At 39.2% G+C, this 21,238-nt stretch overlaps 1 protein-coding gene across 2 annotated transcripts in view; it reads right to left on the bottom strand.

The window, feature by feature from the left end:
- SNTG1 (syntrophin gamma 1) overlaps positions 1-5,938 on the bottom strand; it is a 333,569-nt gene extending 327,631 nt beyond the window's left edge. For both annotated transcript variants that reach the window (XM_047073716.1, XM_047073717.1), the window contains exon 1: positions 5,912-5,938. In XM_047073716.1, the coding sequence (XP_046929672.1) occupies positions 5,912-5,938 (27 nt within the window). The remainder of the gene's footprint in view (positions 1-5,911) is intronic.
- Between the last annotated feature and the right edge of the window lie 15,300 nt (positions 5,939-21,238).

Here is a 21,238-nt window from a genome sequence, read left to right as displayed (position 1 = left end):
GGCACCACTCTGAGATGGCATGGGGAAGAGGAAGATATAAAATAATATCAAAGCCAAGTGAACATAATTGAGCACATTTGCTGATTTTTTAATGTACAGTACATTCGGGCCAATTTTCTCCCCGAAGTGTAATGGAATGGCTGGCAATCACAAATAATGCTGTCTCGATGTGAGGATGAAAAAAGGGGTTTTCCCTGAGAGCCCATCAATACATTGTTGTTACACATCAAAGAGATATCAAAGATCATCCAGGGAAAGTTTGAGGGACAAAAACACAGCTATGAGACTTCTGTCATTACGTCTGATGTGGTCAGAGCTCCATTCACTCAAATAATGTATAAAATGCCCCCTCATTATTAGATAGTTGTCTGCAAAACAAAATACAGACTTTGAGCTCAGATTTGGGTCCTGGGAAGACAGAATTAAAGAAAACAAAGAACGAAGCAGATTTTGTTAGAATGAATACACACACACACACTAAACACACACACACACACACACACACACACACACACACACACATGCACCCCAATAAATAGCTGTTTGGAGAAAATAGAAAAAAGGGACTCACAAAGCTAACAACAAATTCAACTTAAAATATAGTCTCTAGGGGTAAGAGATGATACATATATCTGATTATAAAAACTCGGCTGTGTGCATGCAAATACATTTAAAATCCCATACATACATCCATTTGGCAAATACTGCAAATTTTGCAAATAGTTTTTTTGGCCAAAAAAAATGTAAGAGTGAGTCAGACGTGAATCAGACAATAGTCTCTGACCTGAGTATTCTTACTTACAAAAATATGCATACGTCCACAAAATGCACTGTGATATCTGATATGGGAGCAACATGGAGAGAAGAATTAAGTATTCTCGAGGGAGGGAGGTGTTAAAGACACCTCTGACTATCGAAAAACGTACAGTTTGTCTTAAAACATAAGAAAATAATAGAGGAGGTGACAGCTATTTGATTCAAGGAGGAAGAATGAGTAAAGGTCTGAAAGTGTGAGATCGGAGAGCCGACATGATGCCAGAAGAAGAAGAGAGAAGCACGAACACGCATCCCCGACGCTAAGTCTGCAACGATCCGACAGAGGCAGAGGGAGGAGAGGTGCCAGGTGTAGAGGAGGAAGGTCAAGGCCCTGGTGTGATGTCCCGGGCGGTTAAAGGTACCGGAGATGCCCCAGAGCAAGCTGAACAGGGATTTATGTTTTATAAATATATTTCTTATGGCAGAGCAGGAGGCGGATAGGAACTGGGAAAGTTACAGCACGGTTTTTGTTGACACAAGTGTAGAGCTGGAGCAGAAAATGTTGGCGCTTGGTCAACAACTGCATTAGAAGCAGAGCTGCGACCGTGGATTAAAAACTGGGTACCCTTCTGATTCCGAGCAGCTCGGCTGGGCCGGTATCATCTCTGGTGAAATGTGGCCGTGTGGCTTTTCATTGTTTACTAGTCACTTGCAGAGCGCTACTGTGTGCCCAGAAATATTATTTCATTTGATCCTCCTGACAACCCAGTGCAAGTTGTTTCATAGACAGGAAAAGAGCAGAGCAGCAGAGGTGAGTGGAAGGCAGGATTTGAACCCAGACTGCTGGGCTCCAGATGCGGCGGTCTTAGCTACTTGCTCTGGTTTCCCTCATGCACGGATCAATTGAGGGATGCCTCCCCGGATCCTCCTGTATGCAATGACATGGCCATCAGTGTCTCTCACCAGGCGGTAGCAAAAGTGCTCTTGGTGACTAGAGGGTCACCAAGAATTTCCTAGGGGAATGCAAAGAAGGACATCGTCTTGAAGCAGCTGTCCCTCCTGTATCAAAGCAATGACCACTGTGGGGGAGAGGGGGTTAAAGTGAGTGAGGCCATGCTGACCTGCGGATTGTCCCATCAAAGACGAGCTACAGGGGACGCGTAGGACACTGTCTGATACTGGCAGAGGCTTGATCTAAACGGTCTCATCCCCCATGGATTGCTTCCAATAAGAATGGGAACCAGGAGGGGCACCTGGGTGGCTCAGTCGGTTGAGTATCTGACTTCGGCTCAGGTCACGAATTCATGGTTTGTGAGTTCGAGCCCCGCATCGGGCTCTGCGCTGACAGCTCGGAGCCTGGAGCCCACTTTGGATTCTGTGTTTCCCTTGCTCTCTGCCCGTCCCCCCTCATGCTCTCTCTCTCTCTGTCAAAAATAAGTAAACATTTTAAAAAAATTTAAACAAACAAATAAAAAACAACGGGAACGAGGACCGTGAGAGCGACCGCTCTAGACGCACAACCTAAGAGAGTCCAGCCACGGTCTTTACATCTGTGCACCCAGACGGCTGAAAAATAAAAAATCACCTAGAGAATTATTGGCTGCACATTTTAGTATAAACTGAAGAACTGCATTCATCTTCTGTTTGTTTATTAACATCACCATCATTGGTCTTCAAACTATGTGGACAGTGTAGGGAAGAAATGTAGGTGCTCTACAGAGACGTGTACAGTATATTACATAAATTGTGAAACATACAGAAAACTTGAAATGTTAAAGGGATGATTCATAAAAAAAATGAATTAAATTCAAATGTTGTTTTCCTGTGCCTGATGTGGGTGATCCAATACTGCAGAGGGATTTTACAAAATCCACTTTGTTCGCTTAGAGGAATATTAAAAGGCCATGCCTCTTCATTATTTAACAGGCAAAATGCTTTTTAAAAATCTAGTCATTGACTTGCTTTCTGTAAATCAATGAAATGTGTTTATGAATTTACATGGATTTACTCCGTTTTAAACTTATGAAGAATTTATCTTCAGCTTAATCCTCCTACCTTGGAACTTTAAAAAACGGACTATAATTTCTTTGACACTTAAAAGTTAAGGCCTCTTTAATTGGGGTTCTAGACATCAAAAGAACACAACATGTCGTTTTCATGAAACTTTAAAATCTGTGTTCCTTGAATCTTGAAATATAAAATTTGTGGGGTGCCTGGGTGGCTCAGTCAGTTAAGTGGCCGACTCTTGATTTCAACTCGGGTCAGAACCTCCCAAGAGATTGAGCCCCGCGTTGAGCTCTGTGCTGTCAGCATAGAACCTGTCTGGGATTCTCTCTCTCTCTGTCTCTCAATACATACATACATACATACATAAATGTTTAAAAACTAAAAATATAAAATGTGCAATGTCAGACATAAAAAAATACAAACCACAAGGAACTGGGCAGAGACTACGTCATGCCTTGCGCATAGTTTTGCAAGTGTCCTTGGTACTTCCATATTTTGGTTGTCAAATATAACTTAATCTGTTCTGTATACTTATAGCTTTAAGTGATGTGTAATTGCTTATACTCTACCGTATTATAGCAACATGGCAGGAAAGGCCATTGGATGCAATCTGCCTCCAACTGCACTTGTCCTGCTTTCTAGGATTACTTCCATTCATGGCCTTCTCCATGGCTACACTCTTCCATTTGTCAACGACTAGTACAAGAGTCACTTTGCCTTGAGGCTTTCCGAGTCTACTCCATCCGAAGACAGGTGCTTCCTTTTCTGAACTCTGGGTTTTCTTTGAATAAATATATTCGTCTAACAATTAACCAGAATCGTGTCATCATGTAGTGACTTCAGTAACATTCTGTTCTGTATCACAGTATTTAGCTTCATCATATATTTTGTTATCATGAGAAGATCTTAATAATAAGTTATTACTGTTTTTATAATTAAGGAATATTAACTTGTAGAGCTAGTACAGTATTTCATCGATAGTAGGATTTCTTTCAGGATGTGTTGATTGAATCACAGTCACAAATTCTATTCTATTACTTGAGGGACTAAATTAAGTTATATATGTAAATAAGTTATTGAATTATTAAATGTATGTTATAAAAATATGTATTTTCATGGTCAACACCGAGATGTGGATCGTAGTTTAAGGGATATCGATGTGGAAATGAAATCTGAGGAACACTTAGACTAAAGATAGCATATTGGCTTCCTGACCACATCATTATTTTGATGACACTTTTAAAAGTAGAAAATCAGTAATTATGCCTGCCTATAACATGTGACTTTTCCTATAAATTGTGGATTTATTCTCTATCTTCACTTTTGCATTTTATAGACTGTTTCTTTTTAAGAGGAGAGCCTTCTTAATAAATCGACCTTTCTTTTACAAAGGATCTGTGTTAGAAAATTAAGATATTCTGAATGGAACTTATCTGGACATAGTTCTGTTTCTTTTCAAAGAAGAGACTTCCCTGTATGTACATGGTTATAATCTAGCTAGATCTGTCTGATGGACATGAGAGTCAGATTTTCATCTTTAATAGCTTACTAACAGTCAAGAGAAAACAAGTTTTATTTAATATGCCTTTGACTATGTTCTCATTTCCAGCAACATCATTTAGAAAAAGGCTCCAACGTAGACTCAGGAATTCCAAGCTCTACATTACACTTTTGCTTTTATCTAATTAATTAAATGGCACTCAGAATTTCATAAAACCTTTCAAAGTGAGAGTGTTAAACTAAATTGTCTTTATGGTTCCTGTCCATTTGAATGTTCTGAGACTGTAAATTTCAGGCAAACTCAGTGACTTTGGTTCATCGGCTGGGGGATTTGATCATGTTTAGAGGATCCCATAGTTCTGTATTCCCGCGAATACAATTATCATTGTAAAATAAATCTCTGACCCTTAAATGGAACCTGATATATATTCCAAACCAATATGAATCAACTAATTTTGTTTAAAAACAAACAAAAAAAAAAGGTCTGAGAAGTTCATCTTAGCTCAGCCTCTGAGATCCAAGGTAAGCCATGTGTTCAGACAGTACTTGGCCACATCCTGTCTCTCCCACATGAATCTCATATGGTTTTTTCTCTCATTTTTATCTCATTCACACAAGTATTTCAATGAGTGCTCTACTGCCCAAAACATAAGAACAAAAACTGTGATGGAAATGGTAGACTTATTATATCCAAAATTAAGAGTATGATACTGTGTATTTAACAGGCACAGATTTAAACTCATGCTTCTAAACTTAAGCTTCTAAAGCATTAATTGTTTTTTTTTAAAAGCGTGAACTGATAGGTACTGGGTTAAAAGGATGAATAAATTATACACTCTGACGTTATAATTTTTAGTGTCGCATGAAGAGAGGTTTGTAAATAAATAACCATAATGTAATCTGAAATGTACTGGCATAAAGAAAATCCTTTGGAAAGTAAAGAGCTTAGGTATTAAACATATAAGAGCAATTTATTCATATTCTTACTTATGTTCTAAACTTTGAACCAACTGTGACAAATAGTTATTCAAAGAAGATATTTTTGCAAGAAACTTAACAAGTGACATCTCACAGTGTTGTTTCCTAAAATAGAACAGTTACATCCCCCGGGGCCTAACTCCATGCACCATTGACCACACACTTGAATGGCCTTTAATACCCTTGAAAGAGCAATGTGTCACTTTAACTCACACCGAGCTGCTCCTCTACAGAGAATCTGAATTGCCATGTACTAATACTCAAATAATATTGAAATACTTAAATAATATTGGAATCATAAAATCATAGGATTTTAGTGCTGAAAGGGACTTCAGATGTCTTCTAATTTATAACCATTTATGTGAAAAGAATTCCTTCCAATACTCCTACTACCTGAAATCATGCAGCGAGCGCAGAGTTTATGGAGAAGGGCAATTTAATCAAATCAAATATGCTCCAGTCTTCTTAAGGAAGAGTGAAAGTCTGGGTCCTCCCCAGGCACTCGTTGGCTTTTTAGTCTTGCAGAAACAGATCAGACCCTGGACATGCAATGAACCCGTCACCCATCCCTGCGCCAAAAGCAGTGCTCCACTCACATAAAGGAGGGCCCAGCGTGTCCCCTTTACAACCTGTTTTCCTTATTCAAAAAGCAGAAAGCCGTTTAACATACCTCTTCACAGGCAGTCCTGAAATCCATGTGCCACGGCACCGCAAAGGATGTCGTCTGAAAAGACAGAAAAATGGTAAGCCATCAAGCACCGCGTCGAGTGTTAAGCGTGGAGACTGCTAATAAAGTGTAAACAATTATGGAGCGGATCCTACGGGCCAACTGTGTTTACAGCCACCTGTAAGGGACAAGAATTCCCCGGGTGCAATGAAGACAGAGGAAGGAAGCGAAAAATAAAGTGTTAACCCCTCCCTATGCTGTGAAGCATAGACATACTGCCAGGGTTTGGTCTGACCCACTCCACCAAGCATTCAGACAGGATCTATGATAGGATCAATCTCCTCTCTGCAGTGTTCGCTCATTCCCAGAGTTCGTTTTGAAACCTGAGTTTCCAACTGGGAAAGAAACTTCAAAGGAGTAATTAAAAGTTGCCTTTCATTCGGTTATCTCCTGAAAAAAGGTTGACTAATCTTTCTCTTTTTAATTAAACAGCTACATGCATGAATAATCCTCTCTGGAACTTACAATTTTATTCACAAACAGTATGATGTAAGGAAACAAGCTGTTTATCAGAGTGAATAATATTAAGATAAATCGATGTATGAAATGTCTGGCACAGTTTCATTTTCTGGTTATTATAATACCTAAATTGTGAGCACAGATTTAAGTATAAATGCACATGTGGGGTTTTTTTTTAAACGATTTTAGAGAATTTTATTTTAAAATTTTTTTTAGCGTTTATTTATTTTTGAGACAGAGAGAGACAAAGCATGAATGGGGGAGGGCCAGAGAGAGGGAGACGCAGAATCTGAAACAGGCTCCAGGCTCTGAGCTGTCAGCACAGAGCCCGACGCGGGGCTCGAACTCACGGACCGCGAGATCATGACCTGGGCCGAAGTCGGCCGCTTAACCGACTGAGCCACCCAGGCGCCCCAGAGAATTTTATTTTAGTTATGTGGTCAACTTAATAAAACTGAGGGCCGTCATAGAAAACTGATGCCCTGACACAACGAAAAAATTGCAGCACCAAAATACAACAGAGCTTAGGTAAATGAGACTTCAAAGTAAAGTGCATGGTGAATTCCGCATTAGAAGACTGGGCTCCTCAAAATTATTCCTCCTCTGAATCCTTGAAACATTAACCTGTTTTTTCCCTCTTTGTCATTTTCTGTTGTACTAGATGATAAACACTTGATCAAGCAAGTGTGGGTGAACCAGAACAAGAAGTTCACTGATGCTCTCACTGCATGATTCCTATTGCCTCTGAAAGAAAAGAGGCTGACCGTTTTCAACAGCTAACCGAACAGACAGCATAGTGTACTGAGTATTTTCCCTCAGTACGTTTTGTGGGTTGCGGGCCTGGATCCACTTTATTGGCACGCATCAGCAAGCTGATGATAAGAAGGCTAGGTGACAACAAGTCATTTGCAAAGGAAAGGCAATTGGATAATAAAAATTACGATTTGATGATGTAAGTTACTAAATGTTTCCATCTCCGTGAGAAATTGGTTGTTAGCCTTAACGATTATTTTTCAACATTGCTCTTAAAAACTGTGCTTGAAGAAACTATAAATATCTTTTTATCTCCAACACCGACAGAAAGTTATTCCTTTACCATAAAAGTAGAATTTCAATATTATTGATTATATAAAAACCCGGTATCTCCAAGACCAATTTCTGCTACTAAAAAGCTACTCGAGAAATAGATGAGCTATTTAGCCATGTGTCTAAATGTAATCTCATAGTTAGTTTCATATGCTGAATATTACAGTTCATATAAGACATCATTATTAATAATATGGCGCACTGTGCCTACATTGCTACACTGTGCCTACATCGCTTTTAACATTTTCCTTCTTTTTACTGAAACTTTTATTGTCTTTTATCAAAGTTAACTTAGGTCGTAATATCAGATGTTTCTTCCAAAAAAAATTATGAGATTTAAAACAACTTAATTAGTAGGTAACAATAAATATCATAGCTATAATAAAACTGTTTTCAGCGACCATAAATTTAAAAATTGGAGTAAAATCTGTTCAGTTCTTTCGTTTCAAATATTTTGAACCTTTTTTTCTATAAACTTTTATGTCAGAACAGCTTTACATTTACATAAATATTGTGAAAATGGCAAGGTGAGTCCCATACACCCCACGCTCTTTTTCCCCTATTATTAACATCTTGCATTAGACACTGTGTTATATTTCTTCACCACATCTCAGGCTCCTCTTGGCTGTGACTGTTTCTCAGACCTTGTTTTTTTTTTAAATGACTTTGGCAGTTTTGAGGAGTACTAGTCAATGATTTGTAGAGTGTACTTCCATTGGGATTATTCTGATGTTTTTCTCATGATTATACTAGAGCTAAGAGATCTGGGGAGGATGCCACAGAGATAAGTGCCATTTCACCGCCATATGACAGGTTCACACTGTCAACAGGACTTCTCACTGGGGAGGCTGACCTTGACCTCCCGGCTGGGAGAGTGTCAGGTTTCCCCACCGGTAAGTTACTCTTTTTCCCCCTCTCTCCACACTTTACTCTTTGGCTGGAAGTCACTATAAGCAGCTTCTACTTAAGAAGTGGAGAGGTATGTTTTCCTTCCTTGAGGGTGAAGTGTCTACATGAATTATATGAAATTACTCTGGATAAAAGATATGCCTCTTCCTCCCCCATTTATTTATTTCCAGCAAGGAAGTACACATGCACATGATAACCCATGTTGTAAGGGTACACCATAGTAATATTTATCCTAAGGGTGCACCACAGTAATATTTATCCAGGCAAAATTAGACTAAACCTCCAGCTGTTCCTCCAAGTGAAAGCAAACATATAACTCTACCTGATCCCTTTAGCTTCTTCCCATTTATATAAAACCAACCTATGATGTCAGAAATAAATTGTATTTAGTTGGGGACAGCCTTCATCAAATAACAAATATATCCATAATAAAGTATCTGACTTAGTAACAAATAGAAATAGGTTTGAAAAATGAAACACCACAGCAAAAGAATATCTTTTAGATGAACCCTATCATTTGGGTGAAAGTGATACTGATAACTCGTAGTTCTCTACAGATACGATAAAAGATGTCAAGGCTGTAAATAACTCTAAGCTACCATATGCAAATACTTGTGGAAGGTTGAATGATTGACCCAGATTCTCTATCTTTCCTGGCATCCCCTTCCATGCCATATATTTATCATGGAGAGCGTGGCTTGTCCATACATTGACTCTGGACTTGACCATGTGACTTGCTCCTGCCAATAGTGAAGTGACCATATATTGGTTTCTTTAATGGCCTCACGTGTTCCCACCTGCTCTCTTGTCTTTCTTGCATGAGAAGAGCCTTCTCAAGAAGCCGCCCTCCACTTAGCCTGGCCCCGCAATGACATACATAAAGGAAAACTTTCCTAAATGGCCCACAGAACATAGGGTGAGGCAGAGACACCCTCACGCCCTACCTAAATAGACTTACTCACAGCCAACCTGCAGACTCTGGAATAAAAAAGGCTTGGTATTTGTAAGAGTTAACTTTATGTGTCAAATTGACTACAGTATAGTCCTCAGTTAGTCAACCAAAATCTGATCTAGGTTATGCCATGAAAAACTTTGTACATGTGGATAATATCTATAATCGACTTACTTTAATTATAGGCAATTATCCTCATAATATGCATCAGCCTTATCCATTAAGTCAGAGGGCCTTAAAAGCAAACGCTGAGGATTCTCTGAAGAAAGAAATCGGCCTGAAGACAGCACTATCAACTTCTGCCTGAGAGTTCCAGCCTGCCAGGCTGATGTAAAGGTTTCAGACTTGCCAGCCACCAAGTCATGTCGCCAATTCCTTAAAATCTCTCTCTTCACGTGTGTGTGTGTGTATGTGTGTGTGTGTGTCTCCATATGCATACATAAATATTTATATTTATGTATATGTATATATGTTTGTGTGCATACATACATAGGGGTTCTGTTTGTCTGGAGAATCCTGACTGACTGATTCTGGAACCAAGAGTGGTTTTAGAGGAATAGAACCTTTAAGGAGAAGTTGTGTGAATTGGTACTGGTGTTTCCAGAATTGTTCTCTCTTCTGATTAGATTTAAAGGCACCAGTGACTCTATTTCCAGTATGAAAGACAACACTAATACAGCTACAGAAATACATAAAGTATCAGCACTGGATAAGCCTATGCAAAATGATTTCTTTTTTCAATTTCTACAGACAGAATTCTGAGGAATGTGTGTTGAGATAGATATTAATGATGTAGGATGGGGGGTGCCTGGGTGACTCAGTCGGTGAAGCATCTGGCTCTTGATTTCGGCTCAGGTCAGGATCTCACAGTTCGTGAGTTCCAACCCCGCATCGGGCTCTGTGCTGACAAGCACGGAGCCTACTTGGGAGTCTCTCTCTCCCTCTCTCTCTGCCCCTGCCTGCTCGCACTCTGTCTATATCAAAAATAAATACACACACACACACACACACACACACACACACACGCACACAAAAGGAATATGGGATACTGGTGGAAGGCACATAAAGTTGAATTAGGCCAAATTTACTGACATGGCCCCACGAAACAGAGATCCTGGATTTAATGGTTTACCTTGTGGGATTAGCAGGGCTCTGCCAGTTTGGCAGATTGGCTAAAACATGGGCTGGAAGATGGCCCACGACAGTAGAGTTGGAAATGTGGTTGAATGTAGAGGAAGGGATTCAAAGGTTTAGGGGGACTGGGGTGCCAGAGTGGGCAACCCGCTCACCCACACCTCTAACCATGACTGTGAGACAGGAATCGGCTGTAGGAAACCAACACTGCCGAAGAGTTCTGTGGTCACCTCTGTAGGTTAGCAGCTACAGTGCAAAGTGCTGCTGCTGAACTGGAGCCTTAAATGCAGGGGACTAATTGGATCCTGGGGTGGCAGGGGCCACGTGGCAACACTTACGTACCAAAGGTAAAGTGGGTATGGTTACCAGAATGGGCATCAGAGCCTTCTAAGCAGTAATCAGAATAGCCTGACTCTCAGAAACCTATCACCTTGGCAAGCTGATTACGTGTTCCTAAAGTTGAAATAGATGGGAGGCCTATTTATTTTTTAACTGGAATTTAAAAAGCAGAATTTTAGGTCCAGTGCACAATCTATCCTGATTCACCCAAACAGTCATGGACCTTCAATCAATTCCCAGACTTGAACCACTTTATAGGCCCAGAACCCCAGTGAAGGAGGGGAGGCCAGATACCTTTGAAAAAGGGGCCTGGTTCACCTTTTTCACAGCTTTCCTCAAAAGGACATACGTCTTTTACCAGGATAACTGTTCATTGAAGAATGGGAAATAATCAGACTTTTCAAGGACTACTAGATACCAACTCTTAACTGATGTGACACTTAATTCCAGGAGATCCCAAACCAAAACAGTTTCCTCAATTAGTGTGGGGGGCTTATGAAGGTTTGGTGGTAAGTGGAATTATAGCTCAGGCCCATCTCACAGTGAGTTCTGGGACTCCTGAACCCACCCCGTGGTTACTGCCAGAGCCTCAGAATACACAATTTAAGTAGACCTACTTAGCAACTGGTAGAATACCTACATTGTTTCTTATTCTGGGGAGTGAGGGCTATGATGATAGAACAGGCCAAGTGGAAGCCTCTGGAACTGTGTCTGCCAAGACAAATAGGAAAACATTACTGCATTTCTGCAAGGATTACAGATATTAATGCTACCGTCAAGAAGTCCAAGAATATAGAGGTAGTGATTCTCGGTACATTCCCGCTCAATTCACCTATTTGGCTAGTCCAGAAAAATAGACGGTCTTGAAAATGACAGCGGAATGTCAGAAGTTTAACCGGGTGATGACTCCAACTGAGCTGTGGTACCAGGTATGGTTCTTTTCTTGAGCAAATTAACACAACCTCTGGTACCTGCTCTGCAGCTAATGATATGGCAGATGCTTTTCTCCTCAATACTTGTCCATAAGCTCACCAGAAGGAGTCTGCTTACCAGAAATATGGCTTCACTGTCCTACCTCAGGGTATGTCAACCTCCAGCAATGTTATAATTTAGACTACAAAGATCTTTACCACCTCTCCTTTCCACAAGACATCACACTGGTCCTTTGCTTTGATGACATTAGGCTAATTTGACCTCGTGAGCAGATCAGCACCTCCGGTAGACTTATGGGTAAGATATATGTGTCAGATGGTGGGACATAAACCCACCAAAAATTTGTGGACGATCTATCTCGGTGAAACTTATAGAGGTCCGGTGGTATGGGTGATGTTGAGCTATCCCTTCTAAGGCGAAGGGTAAGTTGGTGTATATGGCCCCTCCTCCAGCCAAATAAGAGGCAGAATGCCCAACGGGACTCTTTGAATCTTGCAGGCAGCAGTCATCATCTAAGTAAGCTACTCCTGCCAATTTACTGAGTGACCTGAGGAGCTGCTAATTTCAAGTGAGTCCAAGGAAAAGAAAAGGCTCTGCAACATGTCAGGCCGCTGTGTGAGCTTCTCTGCACTTAGGCCATACGATCCAGCACATCCAAGGTGCCTGGAGTGTCAGGGGCAGATAAGGATGGTGTTTGCAGTCTTTGGCAGGTTCCTATAGGTGAATTTCAGCCCGGGCTCTAAGTATATATATACATATGTGTGTGTGTGTGTGTGTGTGTGTGTGTGTGTGTGTGTGTATAGGCTCTCTCTATATACATATAGTTGGATCTGAGCAGTCTCTGAAGGCACAAGTAAGTTGCATGGAGAGGCAGTTCAAATTCCAATGGCCCCCCACTCCTGGCCCCACATGACTTCTCTCTCCCAGCCTGTATCCATGGCCTTACGTGGAGGTCTTCACAATCAGATGACGGAGGAAGGGAAAAGTCAGGCCTGGGTTACAGATATTCTGCACATTGTATAGGCATCACCTAAAATTGGATGGCTTTAGCACTAAAGCCTCTTTCTACAACACTCCTGAAGTGCAATGGCAAAGAGAAATCTTCCCAGTTGTCAGAACTTTAAGTAGTGCGCCCGTTTGTTCATTTTACTTGGGAGGACAAATGGACACAGTTATGAGCGTAGACGGATTCATGGACTATGGCCGATAGTTTGGATGGATAGTCAGGGAGTTAGAAAAAACATGATTGGACCAATTAGTGACAAGGAAGTCTGGAGAAGATTTTCCAGTCTCTGAAGTGGAAAAAAACCCATAAAGATGGTTGTATCCCATATGAATGCTCACTAAAGGGTGAAGTAAGCGAAGGAAGATTTTAATAACCGAGTGAATAGGATGGTCCGTTCTGTGAATACCAGTCAGCCTTTTCCCCCCATCTACTTCTGCACTCACTGCCCAATGGACAGATGAGCAAAGTGGCATCTGTAGCAGAGAGAGAGGATATTCATGGGTCAGCAACATGGATATCCACTCACCAAGGTCAACCTGGCTACAGTCACTGCTCAATACCTACTCTTCCAACAACAGAGATCAACGCTCAGTCTGATGTAGCACCATTCCCTGTGATGATTAGCCAGTTACCTGATGACAAGGTGATTACATTGGACTGCTTCCATATTAGAAAGGCAAATGTTTTGTTCTTATTGGAGTAAACACTTTGGATACAGACTTGCCTTTCCTGTATGTGATCTTTTTTTTAAGTGTATTTTGTTTGTTCTTTATTTTTAAGTTTATTTATTTTGAGAGAGAGTGAGTAGGGGAGGGAAACAGAGAGAGGGAGAGAGAGAATCCCAAGCAGGCTCCTCGCTGTCAGCACAGAGCTCAGTGTGGGGCTTGAACCCACAAACTGTGACATCATGACCTGAGCTGAAACCAAGAGTCAGACACTTAACTGAGCCACCAAGGTGTCCCTAAGTTTATTTATTTTAAAAGAGAGCAAGCACCAGTAGAGAAGGGGCAGGAAAGAGGGAGACAGAATCCAGAGCAGGCTCCGGGCTCTGAGTTGTCAGCAAGGAGCCTGAACAGGGCTCAAACTCACTATCTGTAAGATCATGACCTGAGCCGAAGTCAGATGCTTAACCAACTGAGCCACCCAAGTGCCCCTCCCGTATGCAATCCTTTTACCAAAACTACCTTCCATGGACTTACATTGTCTTGGTATTCCATACAGCACTGATTCTGATCAAGATACTCACTTAACAGTGACTGAATTTGGGGATAGATCCAAGCTCATGGAATTTACTGTTCCGACCATGTGCCTCACCATATTGAAACAGCAAGCTTTATAGAACAGTGTAATGGACTTTTGAAGACTCAACTACAGTGTCAGCCGGCAATATCTTGCAAGACTGGGGTAAGTCTCTCCAGAAGGCTGTATATATAGCTCTGAACTGGCCTCAACTATATGGTGTTCTTTCTCCTAGAGCAAGGCTGGATGGGTCCAAGATTCGAAACAGGAAATGGAAGAGGTACCACCCACTATTACCCTGAGTGTCCCATTAGCAAAATTTTTACTTCTCATTCCTAAGAACTTAGGCTCCTCTGGTTTAGAGGTGTTTGTTTCAAAGGGAGAAATACTTCTGGCAGGAGACACAATGATTCCAACGAACTGGAAACTAAGATTGCTGCCTAGCCACTCAGGCTCTTCAAGACTGAGTCAACGGCAAAGAAGGAGTTACATTACTGGCTGGGATGATTGATCCTGACTTCCAAGGGAAATTGGACTGCTACTCCACAATGAAGATAATAAGAATATGTGTGGACTACAGGAGATACCTTAGGGCTATGTGATTGAACTCAATGGAAAACTACAAAACGACAACAACAACAAAGAAACAAACAAAAAACAAAACACAACCGCTAATGGGTCAGACCCTTTGGAATGAAAATTTGGAGCTCCCTATGAGACGAAGAACCAGGACCAGCTGAGGTGCTTGCTGAGGCAGTGGAATATGCAATGGATAGTGGAAGAAGATAGCTGTAAATCAACAGCTGCAACCATGTTGTTAAGTTGCAGAGAAGAAGACTATAATTGTGTTTCTTCTTTTTTTTCCTTATGTATATGTTTGTATATGTATATATATGTCATATGTATATGACATATATAGTATATTATACAATATATAGTATACATTACACATCAATGTGTTTAAATATGCATATATATTATATATGTATATATATCTGCTTATATATGTAATATATATTTATATAATACATATATTTAAGATATATATATGTATACCTATGTGTATTAAATGTCTTTGTTTTCTTTCCTCTCATCATTTTCTCATCTAACATATAATTTCTTAATAATATAAAGTTTTGGGGCACCTGGGTGGCTCAGTTGGTTAGGTGTCCGACCTCGGCTCAGGTCATGATCTCACAGTTCATGGGATCGAGCCCCATGTCGGGCTCTGTGCTGACAGCCCAGAACCTGGAGCCCGCTTTGGATTCTGTGTCTCCTTCTGTCTCTGCCCCTCCCCCACTCTCTCTCTCTCCCTCTCTGTCTCTCAAAAATAAATAAACATTAAAAATGTTTAAAAATAATATAAACTGTCATATCACAGCAATTAAGTGACAGTTCAAATGTTCTCATATCAAGGAGAAGAGTGAGTATTGCTTGAGGACTCTGCATTCCCTTCAAAGGAAAGGACTAGTGTTTTAGGTTGTGTGAAGGATAGTTGCCTTTTGTTGGTTGGAAGGATGACTTTATGGCCTCTATTTGGAGGTTAAGTAGGTTAAGGAGGGGTGTTTGGGTGCCAAGGTGATAAGGAGTGGACTGTGATGGTTAGCCTTTATATGCGAACTTGACCATACCGGTTACTTAATCTAGAGCCCAGTTATTCAATCAAACATTAATGTGGGCATTGCCGTGGAGGTATTGTGTAGATATGGCTAACATCTGCAATCACTTTGACTAATGAAGTGAGATTATTCGAGATAACGTGGGTGAGCCTCGTGCAAACGATTGAAAGGCCTTACTGACAGGCAAACTCAGATGTTTCTCTGATAAAGAACTCTGGCTTCAAGACTACGGCACCAATTCCTCCTGCCCGATCATTTCCAGGCTTCTAGCCTATCCTTCAGATTTCAGACTTGCCAGTTCAAAGTAATGTGAGCCAATTCCTTGAAGTTATTCTCAGTGTCTGTATCCAGATAGACAGGTGTGGAACTGGTTCTGTTGTCTAGAGAATCCCCAATGATACAATAGTGAATGCCAGTGAGATTTATGCTGTCTCCCTGCAGAACTATTGTCACAATACCTGATTAAAAGAGCATGTTTCTAGGTGTTTCAGAGTGTTCAAGGGCCCCTGGGTGTCTCAGTCGGTTAAGCGTCGGACCTCGGCTCATGTCATGATCTCGAGGTCCGTGAGTTTGAGCCCCGCGTCGGGCTCTGTGCTGACAGCTCAGGGCTTGGAGCCTGCCTCACATTCTGTGTATCCCTCTCTCTCTCTGCCCCTCCCCCACTCATGCACTGTCTCTCTCACTCTCCTTCAAAATAAGTAAACATTAAAAAAACTTTTTTAAAGTCCATTAAACACAACTGATCAGTGCCAAAAATTTCAATAACATGAGTTTTAAAATATATTATACATTAGTAATTTCAGATTTATACTATAAAAAAACTATGAGAAAAATATTTCATTTTGCAGTTGGTTCATTAACAAGATAACAGTATCTTAACTGGAAATTTCAAACTTAACCTTTTTCTCAGAAAACAAAAATGTCTTTTTTTTCCCCTAGAGACACATTCATCATCTCCATACTATTTTTCCTATTCACATCTGAAATTTCTAAGGCTTTGCTTGTATAATTGTCTTAAATAAATTGATCTATATTAAGACATAATGCAAGAACAAATGTGCAATTTCCAAATGTTCTCGTCTCTTTATCCCTCATATCCAGGGATAAAGAAAAAAATTATATGTTGATTTATCAGTATCTAGTATAGTTGTACTAGGAAGAAACAAAGATTTTATGGAAATTAGTTTTTTTTAAATATGGTTATTAGGAAATTCCATCACTTAAAATATGAAGATGAGACTATCAACGCATAAATGGCTTGAGTGATTAATGATAAAATTAATGATGTTAAAATTACAGTGTCACAATATATAAATGTGACCTACATCATTCTTGATCCATTTAGAACCCTCATGACCAGCTTAGTGGTAAGCCATACTGCATGGAAAAGCCCTAGCCTAAGGAAACCAATTTCTACGATTATCACGTAAGTGACCCAACAACTAGTGATGAAAGTGAGGTCTCTGCCCAAGAGAAGAGAAAGCGGGGATAAATACTTCTTGAGCGATTAGAGTGTCCTACTTGTATGGCATATGGATCAACAGACTTGGCTTCTGTCCAGAGGTCTGGCCTCCTGTGGTTAAATCTGATACCCAGAAATTAACAGGAACTATATCGTCTTCAATTATGCTGAGAAAAGCACCAATCCGTATTGCTTAAAACTCATTTTCATAACCAAAACGAAATTAGACAAATACAGCCAAATTCATGCATGTTGCATATAAAATTTCAAAATGCTTCATTGGGCATAAGGCTGCTAAAACAAAAAGAACGTATCTCTACAACGCCACCCAGAGAAAAATGCTGACACGGAGAACCTCGGAGGTAGTCATATAGAATGGACTAGAAAGCATGAGTACAAAAATATTTGGACTTAAATTATTTAGGTAATTTCCAGAATGCTTTACTTAGTGTGTGTAAAAAAAGTCTTTATAATACCGTGCGTACGATGGCAGTTCAGTTTACCGATGGGAAAAATGTTATCTATTTATAGAAAATTTGCCCAAGGCAAAATTATGAAATATGCAAAATTTATCTTCCATATTTTTGTGTGTCCCAAACTCGGTATATACCCAGTATACACCGTCTCCACATGCTTCCACATCAAACAGGGTGCCTGACTGCAAATTATTCATTGTTCCCCCTCAAAATGGATTAAAATGATAGGATTGAAAATGACAGTTGCAGTCACTTGGGTTTCATTTTTAGTGAACGTTTTGTTCATTTAGGAGCGTGTACCTTGAGGCAGCCATTTCTGCAGCTTTTAATCTTCTTTTTCCAGTTGAAGTATAATTTACATAAAATATCCTATTACTTTCAGGTGTACATGATAATGATTTGATATATGTTTTTTTTTAATTTTTTAACGTTTATTTATTTTTGAGAGAGAGAGAGAGACAGAATGAGAGCAAGGGAGGTGCAGGGAGAGAGGGAGACACAGAAATCCGAAGCAGGCTCCAGGCTCTGAGCTGTCAGCACAGAGCCCGATGTGGGGCTCACGAACTCAGGGACCACGAGATTATGACCTAAGCTGAAGTCAGACGCTCAACAGACTGAGCCACCCAGGCTCCCCATGATTTGATATCATACTACCTTAAATTTTTATACACTACGAAATGATCTTCTATCTATAGTTATCATCTATGATAGTCTAGTTATCATCTATAACCCTCCATAGTCATTACAATATTGTTGACTCTATTTCCTATGCTGTACATTATATACCCATGACTTATTTATTTAATAGTTATTTATTATTTGTCACTTACTTATTTAATAGTTGAAAGTTTGTACCTTTTAATCCCCTTCACCTATTTGCACACCAACCCTATACACCCTGCTAACCAACAGTTGCCTGTATTTGTGAGTCTGTGTTTCTGTTTTGTTCTTTTAGAATCCACATATGAGTGAAATCATACGGTATTTGTCTTTGTCTGACTTATTTCACTTAGCATAATATGTAGTAGATGTATCTATGTTGTTGCAAATGGTAAGATTTCATTCTTTGTTATGGCTGACTAGTAGTCTACATACATACATACATACATACATATATACATATACATGTATATCACGTATGTATCACATACATGTGTATATCACACACATGACATTAGGGTTGAAAAGATGTTTGATGTTATTTCAATCTTCAATTTATTGAGACTTACTTGTTTTGTGGCCTAACATGTGATCTATCCTGAAGAATGTTCCACGTGCACTTGAAAATCATGTGTTTTCTAACAGGTTTTGGGTGAAATGTTCTGTATATATCTTTTAAGTCCATCTGGTCTAATATGTCATATAAGGCTGCTGTTTCCTTACTGTTTTTCTGTCCGGATGATCTATCCATTGATCTAAGTGGGGTGTTACTGTCCCTCACTGTTTTTGTAGTACTATCAATTTCTCCCTTTATGTCTGTTAATATTTGCTTTAGATATTTAGGTGCTCTTATGTTGGGCTCATAAATATTTACAAATGTTATATCCTCTTCTGGATTGCCCATTTTATCATTATATAATGCATTTCTTTGTCTTTTATTACAGTCTTTGTTTTAAAGTCTATTCTGTCTGATATAAGTATTGCTACTCCAACTTTTGTTTTATTTCCATTTACATGAAATATCTTTTTTTCCATCCCTTTACTTTCAGTCTGTATATGTCTTTAGATCTGAAGTGAGTTTCTAGTAGACATGGGTCTTGTTTTTTGGTTTATTTTCCTTCATTCATTTTTTATTATTTTATTGAAAACTTTCTCAATGGAAATCATATTGACAGGATTTTAAAATCTTCTGCTAAATGAAATCTGTCATTCTAATAGGTACATTTCCTTACAATACTATTTGTTAAAACTCTGGCCAACCAGTAATTTTCTCCATAGTAAAGACTTAAGGAATTCTATGCAGATTGTACATCTAGAGAACAAAATTTTTCCTGAGAGGTTGATAGTTATGATGAAACCAATTATATTAATTAAGTCCTGTGTACCAAGAGCCTGATATTTTTTATCAGGAGAAAAAATAACATCATCTCTGGAAGCTTTAAGGGCTTAATTATTGCTATTTTCTTTTCAAAGGCAAAGAGAACAATCATGCCCATCAAAACAGAGTTCTATGCAGAGGGTTTTAGGTTCCTTCTTAAAAAACTAGGCCCAAGAAGTAAAACTCTCTAGAGCTGGCATTTATTAAAAATTAGCAGTTAGTACAGTTACCTTGCAAATAAAGTAAATACAGAAGTTACCAAAACTTCTGCCTTTACATTTTCCACTGTGCTTATGTTATGATTGTTGTTCCGGGAATTCTAATGTAGGAGAAAGTTTAGATCTCCAATATTAGATTTTGCTAAGTATTGTCCAGTTATAACAAATGACAGTTTTCATCTGATTGCCTACCAGCACTCAGAGAAAAGTCCCAAAGCAATGCAAAATGTTGATATATCATCAGGTTTCTTTATAGTTATACATATTCCGAAATATTTCCCTGTCATTCTCATGTTTATGCTTGAAGAGAACTCAAAGACAATTTTGTTGTTATTGTTTTTAACTTGTACTACCAACATTAAAGGTTGGCAGCAAGTGTGTAAGTGCTGTAAATCCTTCAAGATTCTCATGGAAGTGTGAGCCCAGTATAAAAGCATACTCATGGGATATCTACACTATATATGATGTCCGGTTTTTTTAACTTTCATGTTTGTCCATTCCAGTTTTTTGAACAGAACCAAATTAAGTCCAAAACTAAGACAAATAAATAATGACTTTCTAATGATATCTTTGTAAATTAGGATTGTCTTTTTTTTTTTTGGTATTTTCTTTTTTTCTTTTTTTTTTTAATATATGAAATTTATTGTCAAATTGGTTCCAATCAACACCCAGTGCTCATCCCAAAAGATGCCCTCTTCAATGCCCATCACCTACCCGCCCCTCCCTCCCACTCCCCATCAACCCTCAGTTTGTTCTCAGTTTTTAAGAGTCTCTTATGCTTTGGCTCTCTCCCATTCTAACCTCTTTTTTTTTCCTTCCCCTCCCCCATGGGTTTCTGTTAAGTTTCTCAGAATCCACATAAGAGTGAAATCATATGGTACCTGTCTGTCTAGTATTGTCTTTTTAAATCCATTTAGCCATCCTATATCTTTTGACTGGAGCATTTAGTCCATTTATATTTAAAGCAATTACTAATACATATGTACTTACTGCTATTTGTTCCATTTGTTATTTGCTTTCTGTTTGTTTTGGTAGCTCTTCTCTATTCCCTTTTTCTTCTGTTATCTCTTCCATTGTGGTTTGATGGTCTTTTTTTTATTATTGTTATCATTGGGTTCCTTTCTTTCTATTGTATGTATCTATTATAGATTTTTATTTTGTGGTTACCATGAGGTTAATAGATACATTGACATATATATGGTAGTCTATTTTAAGTTCATATTTGCTTAAGTTTAAATACATTCAAAAAGCACTGCATTTTTATTCACCCCTACGTTTTTAGGTGTTTGACATCACATTTACCTCTTCTTATTTTGTGTGTCCCTTAACTACTTATTATAGTTGATTTTACTATTTTTTTGTCTCTTACCACTCATACTAGTTTTTAAGTGGCCTTTACT

This window comes from Lynx rufus, unplaced genomic scaffold (genome assembly GCF_022079265.1).
Source record: "Lynx rufus isolate CCGP_SWC_20201006 ecotype Redwood Valley unplaced genomic scaffold, mLynRuf1.p SCAF_12, whole genome shotgun sequence".
Classification (NCBI taxonomy): Eukaryota; Metazoa; Chordata; class Mammalia; order Carnivora; family Felidae; genus Lynx; species Lynx rufus.
Note: the sequence above shows the minus strand (reverse complement) of the source record. Positions and strands in the feature narration are given on the sequence as shown.